Consider the following 12,330-nt stretch of genomic DNA (forward strand, 5'->3'; position numbering starts at 1 on the left):
CTTGTTACCTTTTGGGGTTGCAGGTTTAGGTAACTCACTCCGCACCAGAAGTGATCTCAAGTTGGGAGGTTGTCTTTGGGAGTGTAGAGGTGGTTCCCCCAATATTGTAGAAAGTCTGGGATCAAGTTGAATATTCGCCCACTCTTTCTTGGTCGTGGAGACAAACTTTTTGACTTGTGGGTGGAATGTAGTAACGAGAGGAATGCGATCGTTCCTCTCATCTTTAAGTTTAGAGTCTAACAGGTCTTCTCTCCGTTTGTCACTGACCCTTTTGGGCGGCGAGACGCTCGAAAATTTGTGTGAAGAAATAAACCGTTGGTGAATACAGCTTGAACTTTGTTGCAGCTTTGTTACTTATCTTTTTATCTTGCCAACACGTGGACTACCTTATCAACACACACACACACATATATATATATATATATATATATATATATATATATATGTATATATATTATAGTACAATATATAGTAGGATGGAAGGCGTTGCTTAGCTGGACAGGCACTGCTTTTACATTACCACCGCAGTTGCGTATTCAGAGGAATATTACTTCTGTATCAGTAGTGCCAAGTTTTTTCATGTATGCTTTATACTCATTGTCATTTCATTATGACGTAACATTGCACTGTTGCCAGGATGCGCGCTGGGTGTTAGGATGCCTAGCATTGATGCGTTAAAGCGCGCATCCTTGGTAACACGGTTGCAATATATTGTTATGGCTTAATAATAATAATAATAATTTTGTTATTGTTCTCTCAGTATCAACACTTGAGAAAGGGCGGCGAGACGCTCGAAAATTTGTGTGAAGAAATAAACCGTTGGTGAATACAGCATGAACTTTGTTGCAGCTTTGTTACTTATCTTTTTATCTTGCCAACACGTGGACTACCTTATCAACATATATATATATATACATATACATATATAGTACAATATATAGTAGGATGGAAGGCGTTGCTTAGCTGGACAGTCTGTTTGACTGTCCAGCTAAGCGTGACTTAGCTGGACAGTCTGTTTCGGCCGAAGCCTCGTCAGCAACTAAATCAGTTTCTTGTTAAAGTACAGTGTAAGACATACGGCTCTGGTGCACTCAAGCAAGCAAACAAAAGATACAAAAGATACATGCACGTGGCTACTTCCACTGTACTTTAACAAGAAACTGATTTAGTTGCTGACGAGGCTTCGTCCGAAACAGACTGTCCAGCTAAGTCACTAATAAAGCAACGCCTTCCATCCTACTATATATTGTACTACATGGGCTCCTATATAGTTGAGCACTGTCAGCCATATTGCAGTTCACACTCTACTTACGTATAATTATATATATATATGTCACGTGCTTGTACGCATTATATAGAGAGGAGAGACGAGAGAGCAAAAAGTAGGAAAGGAGGGAATAAGGAGAGAAGAAAAAAGGACACAAGAAAAAATGAGGAAAGTGTCATAATATACATGAGGTACACTTACTCGTAGCACGTCAATACTGCGCAAGTTGTCCAGTACCAGAAAAATAAATTGAAGACCTCTACAAGGGTGAAATTATCAATAGCGGAGTAGCAACTAAAATAGTTATCTGAGCCAGGAAAGATCTTTGTTCATGCCTGTTTCAAAACTGCGGCTCCGAACAATGGATCGCAGTTCTGCTCACTTCCTGTCTTCAGCCGATTTGTAACCCCCGCCAAAGATGCAGACTTTCAAGTCTTTCATCGAATGACGGGGGTCACTGAAGTGGTTCGCCACTGGAGTATCTTTACGCTTCAGGACTGAGCTTTTGTGATTATTAAACCTCATGCGGAACTTCGTGCTTGTCTCACCTATATATGACACCCCTGGGCATTTAGTGCACATGATGCAGTAAAGCACATTGCTAGAGTCGCATGTGTGGTCCGGTGGTTTGATTCTGAGTGACGGAGAGATTTGCACCACGGTTTCTGTCACCAGATGGTTACAAATTTGACATCGTGGTTTGTCGCACCTCTTGTTACCTTTTGGGGTTGTAGGTTTAGGTAACTCACTCCGCACCAGAAGTGATCTCAAGTTGGGAGGTTGTCTTTGGGAGTGTAGAGGTGGTTCCCCCAATATTGTAGAAAGTCTGGGATCAAGTTGAATATTCGCCCACTCTTTCTTGGTCGTGGAGACAAACTTTTTGACTTGTGGGTGGAATGTAGTAACGAGAGGAATGCGATCGTTCCTCTCATCTTTAGGTTTAGAGTCTAACAGGTCTTCTCTCCGTTTGTCACTGACCCTTTTGAGTGCATTGTTCACAAGGCGAACTGGATAACCCCTTCTGACGAAATGTTCTCCCAGACGTACAGCATCTTCTTCAAACACCTTGGGGTCAGAGGTGATCCGCTTATATCTGACTAGTTGGCTGTATACAATTGATTGCTTTGTGTGCAAGGGGTGGAACGAATTGTAATCTAAGTAGGTGAAGGAATCCGTGGGTTTAACATACACACTGGTGGAAAGCAAGTTACCATTCTTAGACACAGTGACATCCAGGAAGTGGATTTCCTCTCTGGAGCTCTCCATTGTGAACTGGATGTGACGATTATGTTTGTTAAATGCCTCGTGAAAGGCTGCGAGGTCTTTTTCACTGTGGGGCCAGATTATGAAAATGTCGTCGATGTATCTCAGATACATTGACAGTTGGAGAGTGCATTTAGAGAGGAAATCTTCTAGGACTGCCATATATATGTTAGCGTACACGGGCGCCATCTTGGTCCCCATTATCTATTATGACGTAGAGTATGACACTCATAAGCGCACAACATGCGTTTATTGTTATTATTTATTTATTTATTTTTTTTTTTTTTGGTTACACATATTGCGCGCGCTAGCAGGGTAGTAACACCTCACTCTTAATAATCATTGTGAATATTCGCACTGTCATCCCTGAAGAAGAGGAAGGATCCTCGAAAATTCGGATTATTCATTAAATCAAGATTGGCTATTAATGCATTCCCTGCATTCCTCTGTTGTGACTTTATTATTGCTATTTCTAGTACTGCCAATACGCGGAACAACTACAATATATATATATATATATATATATATATATATATATATATATATATATATATATATATATTATATATATATATATATATAAAGAGTCGATGGCTATAGCTTTAAAGTTTGTCATTTCCGTACAAATTGAAATAACTGGTATAAAATATTTTGCAAAGGATCTTAAACAAGGGATTTTGATAGGCCAAAACATTTGCAATCACCTATGTGTTTGTCAGTTTTTCTTTTATTTTTAATGTCACGCGCTATGAGGGACAACGCGGTGGACATTGTAAAATGATTGTTTATGTCAAAAAGAGCTCGCAAAGGGAACTACATTTAAACCATAAAATGTCACAGTATATACAGACCGAACCTTCGAAGTTCCCTTTTCATAATAAATCTGATCATGGCGTCATTTTGATTTCATCCGATTGCGTAGACTCTTACTTTGTAACGTTCAATGATAATATAATCGAGATAGATAATGTTGGTTTGTTTTATATTGAATGCCTCGTCGTGAAGACATTAATATCTAATTGCTGATGATGCTGACAAAGTGGATCTCACGCAGCCGGCAAATAGCTGATAAGTATATGGTATAGATGACAATATTGTGCAAGTTGTACCTAATCATGTTTATTGTTGCCAGTTGTACGTTGTGATATCTTTTCAGGCTATATTGGAACATCTTCGTATGGGGTATCACTGGCGGCGTGTCTTCTCACATCACCGCTTACCACGAAACTAGGATACCGCCTTGCCGGCTGTCTGGGCGTCACCTTCTGTGTCGTTGCCTCGATTACGACCTCGTTCGCTTCCGGTATCTCCATCATGTTCTTTTCCTACAGCTGTCTCTACGGAGTAGGATGCAGTTTCATTGTGTGCTGTGCGTTCAACTGTCCAATCGGCTACTTTCCCAATAAACATCGATCATTTGCAGTGGGAACGGTGTCAGCTGGTACTAATATTGGTAAAGTCAAATGTAGACTGTAAGAAGAAAAATGGTCTATTCATGCGTAATTATATATATATATATATATATAATTATATATATATATATATATATATATATATATATATGTATATATATATATATATGATATATACTATGTTTGCATTCTTTATTTTGAATAATGAAATTCGTCAATATCAAAAGGAACTTATTGCATCAGTCAACTGACCCATTACACACGTTGCTCTGGTGTTAGAACTATCACAAATTTTCACGAGGGCTTGCTAGGCTCCCATGGTACAGTTTGAGCATAGGAGCCGCAGAAGTCACAACTCGTATAGTGATAACACGAGGCTTTCAAATTAGGACTTAAGGGTCGTTTGGGACTGGCGACAAAATTTCGTTTCCACTCTAATTTACATTAGCCTTTTATCTGTTTCTTTATTTGTAAACTATTTACACTCCAGGATTAGAACATGTATTCAATGCAGACGAAGAAATGAATAACTCGTAATTTAGACCTACTTTGGTATTTTCTCTTTTAGCTCACCTGAGCCAAAGGCTCAAGTGAGCTATTGCGATCGCCCTTCGTCCGGCGTCCGTCGTGCGTCGTCCGTCGTCCGTCGTCCGTCGTGCATCGTGTCGTGCATCGTGCGTAAACTTTTTACGTTTTCATCTTCTTCTTGAAAACCCCAAGACCGATTTTCATCAAAATTGGCAGGTGTATCCCTAGGGGGTTAGGAACTCAATTTGTTAAAATGGGCACCATGCCCCACCCAGGGGGCCCCCAGGGGGGCCCAAATCCCCCAAAATTAAGGAATCTGTAAAAATCTTCTTCTCTAGAACCAGAAGTGATAGAGCTAAGTTAATACTACGAGTTAGTACATTGATGACTGCAGTTTCAAGTTTGTTCATGGCAGAATCAGGGGTGCCCCCCTGGGACCCAGGGGAGGGGGGGGGGGTGGGGTGGGGAGGGGTTCTAATGGGGCCTAAATTGTACATTTTCATCTTCTTCTTGAGAACCCTATGACCCATTTTCACCAAACTTGGCAGGTAGCATTCCTAGGGGGTTAGGAACTCAATTTGTTAAAATGGGCACCATGCCCCACCCAGGGGGCCCCCAGGGGGCCCAAACCCCCCAAAATTAAGGAATCTGTAAGAATCTTCTTCTCTAGGACCAGAAGTGATAGATCTAAGTTAATGCTATGAGTTAGTACAGTGATGACTGTAGTTTCAAGTTTGTTCGTGGCGTAATCAGGGGTACCCCCCTGGGACCCAGGAGAGGGGGTGGGGAGGGGTCCTAATGGGGCCTTCTTCTTGAGAACCCCATGACCCATTTTAACCAAACTTGGCAGGTAGCATCCCTAGGGGGTTAGGATCTCAATTTGTTAAAATGGGCACCATGCCCACCCACGGGGCCCCCAGGGGGCTCAAACCCCCCAAAAAGGAAGGAATCTTTAAAAATCTTCTCTAGAATCAGAAGTTATAGAGCTAAGATAATACTATGAGTGAGTACATTAATGACTGTAGTTTCAAGTTTGTTCATAGCAGATCCAGGGGTGCCCCTCTTGGGGGCAGGGGGGGGGGTGGGAAGTTCCAAATGGGGGCCTGAATTGTACATTTTCATCTTCTTCCTGATAACCTCATGATGGATTTTCGTCAAACTTGGCAGGTAGCATCCCTAGGGAGTCAGGATCTCAATTTATCAAAATGGGCACCATGCCCCACCCAGAGGGCCCCAGGGGGCCCCAATACCCCAAATTAAGGAATCTTAAAAGATTTGTGCCCTTATTGTACACTTTCATCTTTTACTTGAGAATGCCTGGTCAAATTTTGGTAGAGCTGTGAATAATTTGGATTACCATTAGTGACTGCGTGAAAGGTGAACTTGCGATACTCAGGTGAGCGCTAGACCCGAAGGTCTCTTGTTTAAATGAGAGTTTGTGTGTTAAGTTTAAAAAGATCTATTTTCGTTGGATTCTTTGTTAGGTGTGTTGATCTTCAATCCGGTCGTCTACGCCCTCATCAACCGGTTCGGTTGGCGTGGAATGATGAGGGTCATTTCAGGAATCATTGCCGTGGTCGGATGCTTCTGTATCCCAACTTTCACTTCTGCCCCAAGTGAGCCATGTCGGCGTTCCCCTCCTGAGGCAGATGACCTTGAAGATGGTCGCGTACTCAAGGACAAGGAATCTGAGCTAGAACAGTTCTTGGAGGACAGCGGTTGTGATTACGTAGTCCCATTTAGAACTAAGCCGAAGATGCAATCAGCTACGGTCAATGATCAGAGTGTTTCTCGAGACATACTGAACAACCGTAAAGCGAGGACGTTTATCAAAAATGATACAACGGCAGAGAAATCGCTCCCGAAATTACATCAAAACTGTAGCTCCAAAGATAGTCATGAATATGGACTCCAGGGCAATGGTTCTGTCCGCGCAGATGTTGATAAAACGCGTCATTTTCATCGTACCACAGAAGGACTACACGATCTAGCTAGAGAACCTTCGTCAGCCGACTCTCTGAAGGGTAAAGCTGACGGACAGACTGGCACATCCTGCTCTTGGCTCCATGGACTCAAGATCCTGAAAATGCCAGAAATGTGGCTGATTCAGCTGGGCTTCGTCACGGCAGCTGTAGCTGTCTCATTTGCCTACTTCAGCACGGTAAAAAATTTCGACCGATAGGCAGTTTTGTGTCGTTTTGTGAAGCAAACTTTACCATGTATCATTGCTTTTTCAAAGGTCTCATTTTCTTTTCTTGTGTATTTCAGTAGGGACGCCGTCTTTTTGATAAACTGAACTTCAGCGTCAAATTCAAGACGAACTCTATTTGACGCCATTTTCTGTTCAGGAATAGCATTTTGATCAATGAAAGAGTTAGAGGTTCAACCAGTTCGAAGAAACATATCGAAGTTATCGGAATTCAATGCAGATTTATGCCTACATGTTTTGAAACAATCGTAACTTGCGGCACACCTTTGATGAAAGTGTTATGTCACAATAGGCTGCATCAATGATACTCTCCCGTAGGGCACATTAATATCAACAAGGGGGAATCCGACCATTTTAGGATAATGAAATGTGAAGAGTATACCAGGTAATCAGTCCTGGTTACATCAGGTTGAAAAGAGAAATGTGTTGAAGGCATGCACATGAATAAACTTTGGAGACGTGCATCACACCTGACATCGCCGTCACATTTATTCATTCAAAGTGAGTGTTGCAATTTCATATGCTCATGAACAAAACGCTATACATTCAACTTGTTGTTTTACATGGGGATCTCGGGTCTCCTATTCATAATGCCACTCTCTTGTGTTTTTTTTTTTTTCTAGCTCTATATCTTTATTGTTAACATGAATACTTTGCGGAATTTTTCTTTAATGGTTTGCAACTGTTGACGTCACAGGTCAACATGACGATTTCGTCGGGATTCTCGAAGAAGACGGCAGCTCTGGTCATGGCGACGATGGGCGCTACGGAGGTCGTCGGAAAGATTCTCCTGGGCGTGATCACCGATCGTCTGCCGATCCCAAAGATCTTCATAGTCATGGTGGCCAATTGCACTGGCGCCCTCTTCATGTTCATGATGACACAGATTACGCCATCGAAGCCGTACATTTTCTTTCAGGCAACAGGTACAGACTCCAGCAGACCGAAGCTACGTTCAGACAGTGAACCCTAACCTCGAGGATAGCTGTTGTTGTTGTTGTTGTTGTTGTTGTTGTTTTAAAGAAAAAGAAAGAGAGAGAGAGAGAGAGAGAGAGAGAGAGAGAGAGAAAAGAGGATATCTCTCTTCGAGGATAGGCTCGTAGTTAGGTACCGTGTTGGTGCACTCATTGATGGCTATCTAGGATAGCTATCCACGAGATATCTCAGGGTTAGCGCTCTATCAAAGTCATGTGGACAGAACTTGTTGATAGGAGCTATTGTAGATAAGAATGGTTATGTTATATGGGGGACTATCCTCGAGGATAGCTACCTTCAAGGTTAAGCTTCGTCGTGTGAACGCCCGTCGTATAGTTAGGGGGCCAGAGATTATCGTCCAAGATAGCTATTTTCGAGGTTAGGGATCACCGTCTGAACGTAACTTAATGTCATTTGCGGGCGAGTATTGATATAGTGGCTCTTATTTCGGCCTTTGTCTTTGTGATGACTTTCTGTTTAATAAGCAAAGGATTCGCAGCCTACCGCGTAATAGGGTTGTAAGTCCTCACAGTTCAGATCATACGGGACTTGCGTAATCACAATTTGATTCATTCAGTTTCTTTCCAGGTCTGTGGTTCTGATACTCATATTAGGCTCTTATTTGATTAGCAATCAGTCAGTAACTCCAGTATCTTTTTGTAGCAACGAGACAATGATCATGTATGTATGCTCTGCATGTCATTTAAATGATAAATAAAGCGAACCATAATTCAGCACTCGATTTCCAGCCAACACATCTTATTTCTGAAATCGCTGTTTCTGAAACCGTAGTAAGAGAGGACTTTTTTGTTGTTGTTGTTGCTGAAATACCATGAGCTTTCTGGGCTGTCGCCGTAATCGTAGGAAGATGTTATAATAATTATTGTGGCATTACATGCAAATCTGTGAAAGAGTTTTGCAATATTCTTTTTGATTAATTTTTAATGATTTAAATGAATGAATCTATCAGTCTATCTATCTATAGTATCTATCTATCTATCTATCTATCTATCAATCAATCTATCTATCTATCTATCTATCTAGTATCTACCTGTTCGTCACTATCACAATCACTTTGTATTTGTTCAACAGTGCAGGGGTTATTCGTACTGGCTTCTCTCGACTCCCTATCACATTCGCTTAGTGAGCAGATCTTCAGGGACGAGTACCGTCTCCAGATGTGGGCAGGAATGGCGATATCCTACGGCTTGGGTGGAACACTTGGAGCGGTATTCGGTAAGCGGCGATTAGCGTGGTAAAGAAATGAACCCTTTTTTATTTCTGGCAGTTTATTGTATGAGGTTTCCAGTGCCAATTTCACATAATTATTTCTTTGTACATTCTGTTGAAAAAAAAGAAAAGGGGAAAATAAAGTTTGAACCAATTTATTGGCTCTCAAAGTACACTCAGAGATAATGGAAGCTGAAACATGTGACGAGAAGCTATAGGCGGCTTTTGAAACTCACGAATGTGCCTTTTAGGACGGGAACACTCATTTTCATTTCATTTATTTTATTTCCACACGGTCACTTGTTTCAGCCACAGGCTGTTCTTCAACAAGTCCACTACACGAGAAATCAAGAAGGGATCGCCAGAAATCAAGAGGGCAACTTGTTTAGATTCGCTCATTTAGTGTATGTTCAGGAAGAGCAGGAGACAATTATAAGGTGTCTTGACGAATTACAAAAATTCCCTTTCTCCCCTGCTCATCCTAACCAAGACGGCGTGGTAAATTTCAGCAAGTCGCCTTCTCAACGCATGTTTAGCCACCCGAAACGGTCCAAGAAAAAAAAAATGCAATGCAATATTCTGAGTAATTCTTGCCAGTAAAATTATGCTACATGTAGTATGGTAGTCAAATATACAAAGAGTTACTTGAGGTTATATTGTTATACGGCTAAAATAATTATGGTCAAATCCCGTAAGGCGAACAGCCATGTATGTACGATAATCATGTTTTATAATTTCTGTCAATGGCAGTTTAGATTCTATGTTCTATTCATGCCTTTTCATGGTATTTGATTTGTATACTCCTGTTCTTTCTTTTGTCCATTTTCTAATATTTCAGGTGAGAGTGTTGATAAGACTGGCTCCTACCAGATGGCGTATTATGGGAATGTTGGAATCTTTCTTGCCTCCGCGACCCTCCTTGGTCTTGCCGTTGTGTACCAAAGACTCTTTGCCAGGGATCGATTCATCTTGTTCCAGAGAGTTGGTCGCCGATATTCCGCGATTGATCAAAAGACTATTGAGAAATCTTTCAAGCCAGATCGTACCGATGGTTTTCATGATGACGTGTCTGGTCGGAAAAGTGGCAACGAATCTGGTGAATGGAAATACGTCGTAACAGAGAGAATCACCAGCGTGTAGAATGTTAACTTTGGGTTTTCTGCTCGCGACGCCAATCATACGATGAGAATAGTAGGCAAAATATTGAATTACTGAAACTGCGCTTTTCTATACACTTGAAACTGATACATATACGAAGTGAGATACTCAAAAAAGACAAGCAAGCAAGATACAAAATATAGTAGAGTGGACCGTGACTTGAAAGTGTGTCAGCGTACGATATCTATACATACATGTGAAAGACTACACTAAATAAGATGTGAAATATGAAGGAAAGGCAGTAACCACGGGTTCCAGGAACACTTCTACCAATGTGAATACGTTTTGCAATGGAGATAGGACACAGAATACGGATGACGCATAGATATATGAAAGCTGAAATAGCAAGGTAGAACGGGCAAACGAAGTTATTAAAGAAAAAAGAAAGAAGGAAAAAGAGAAACGGGAGAAAAAGAATAAGAACTGAGTGAAATTGACATATAGGCATATACAAGCATATATCTATACCATCAAGTTCGTAACAAATTCTGAAGGTATAAGAACTAGTGTGATGATCATAATTTTAAGGGAGCACTTGTACAAACGCTGAAACCAGAGGTAACCATAGCAAAAGTACACTTCAAATTGATCCGCCAAGAAATAGGAGAGGATAATGTAAAATGAGCAGGTTGAAAGGTTCTAGTCGGGCAAATTGTAATCAAGTAGCACTGATTTGAGTTTTTCTTTGAAAATGAATAGAGGAGAAATATGTTGTTCCGCGCATTCGTGAGGCAGCTGTTCACAACAAATCTCACAGTCAAAACGGTTTTGGATCATTTCACCTTTCGCCTTCAAGATCAAGTTCAGTTCAGATATAACATTAGCGTCGTCAGTCGAAAACTCACGTCCAGACTTGGTACTTATACTGTGAAAAATACCTTCTACCTCATTATTTTATGTATATAGCTACAAAATTGTCAGCGCTGATACAATGTTAATTAGAACATTAGTGAGAAATGGGGTGCTGTTCGTTATTCCAAAGATTCGTTAATCCGAAACACAAAAAAAAATCCCTATACCTAGAGGTTCGTTAATCCGGAAATAAAAAAGGGTTCGTTAATCCGAACATTTGTGGCGTTATTCCGAAGGTTCGTTAATCCGAAAATAAAATAGGGTTCGCTATTCCGAAGGCTCGTTTCACCGAAAATGAAATAGGGTTTGTTATTCCGAAGGTTCGTTAATCCGAAAGTGAAATAAGGTTCGTTATTCCGAAGGTTCGTTGATCCGACAATGAAATAGGGTCCGTAACAAACCTCCGTAATAAGCTTTGTTCATTTTCGGATTAACTAACCTTCAGAATAACGAACCATATCTCATTTTCGGATTAATGAACCTTCGGAATAACAAACATTATCACATTTTCCGATTAACGAACCTTCGGAATAACGAACTGTAACCGAGAAATGCACTGTATGTCGACATTTTTAACCTCATATCAATCGAAAGAAAAACACGACACAAAAGCAAATTTGATGAAATTCAGCATTCTAAAATTTTGATATGACTTGATTTCATAAAGACATATAGATATTGTATTTATAACAACAAGTCGATGATGTTTATAATTACAAGTCACAATAATCTTATCATTAACATGTTGTGTCACAGTCGAGTTCATTTTTTTTCTCATCATTCTTATAAAATCAGTGCATGGTCTCAGAAATGTCAGATGAAGTAATTTGTTTCACAACTCTACTCAGCTGTCAAAATCGAATTATTTGGCAAGGAATTGGAAAGAATTATTTAAAAAATGTCTACAACTTAAGTCTTCACAATGTCGCCCATGTGACTAGTTATCACGTAACATGCTTGTCCTGTCAGTATGTGATGGTTGAAAATGTTCAGTTTGATATCATATTTTTTACCTTCTGTCCGAATTTCAATTGAGATATTTGGGGATATATGCGACCATATATTTCCGATGCTGATGTGTGTGTGTGTGTGTGTGTTTAAATGTAATGTGTTGCTATTCTGTTTCAGTGAGCATACCGCGTAACACGCGAATGTCCACTACATGTTTGACTGCATCGTAACTTGACAACCTACATGGTGTATTTGCTTAAAACTTATAGGCCTACACTATACTTTGTCACAATAACGGATTGATGCAAATAAATATTATCCTCTGACACTGTCTTATAAAAGCATCGTATATCAGCAAATCGTTGCCAGAGCTTAAAGATTATGATCAGTGGTATTTTGCTATTGGTTGAAAACGTACCTTCTTTAAACTGATGTGACTTTATCTCTCTATTATATCTATATTACAAACTTCCTCACGAAATATA

At 40.4% G+C, this 12,330-nt stretch overlaps 1 protein-coding gene across 1 annotated transcript in view; it reads left to right on the forward strand.

Annotated features, from left to right (window-relative positions):
• LOC140240938 (monocarboxylate transporter 7-like) overlaps positions 1–11,206 on the forward strand; it is a 15,904-nt gene extending 4,698 nt beyond the window's left edge. The window contains exons 2-6 of the mRNA XM_072320709.1: positions 3,687–3,983; positions 5,955–6,631; positions 7,377–7,605; positions 8,747–8,890; positions 9,723–11,206. Of these exons, the coding sequence (XP_072176810.1) occupies positions 3,687–3,983; positions 5,955–6,631; positions 7,377–7,605; positions 8,747–8,890; positions 9,723–10,024 (1,649 nt within the window). The 3' untranslated portion in view covers positions 10,025–11,206. The remainder of the gene's footprint in view (positions 1–3,686; positions 3,984–5,954; positions 6,632–7,376; positions 7,606–8,746; positions 8,891–9,722) is intronic.
• Positions 11,207–12,330: the final 1,124 nt, after the last annotated feature.

The sequence above is a fragment of the Diadema setosum genome, chromosome 17, assembly GCF_964275005.1.
Source record: "Diadema setosum chromosome 17, eeDiaSeto1, whole genome shotgun sequence".
NCBI classification, from domain to species: Eukaryota; Metazoa; Echinodermata; class Echinoidea; order Diadematoida; family Diadematidae; genus Diadema; species Diadema setosum.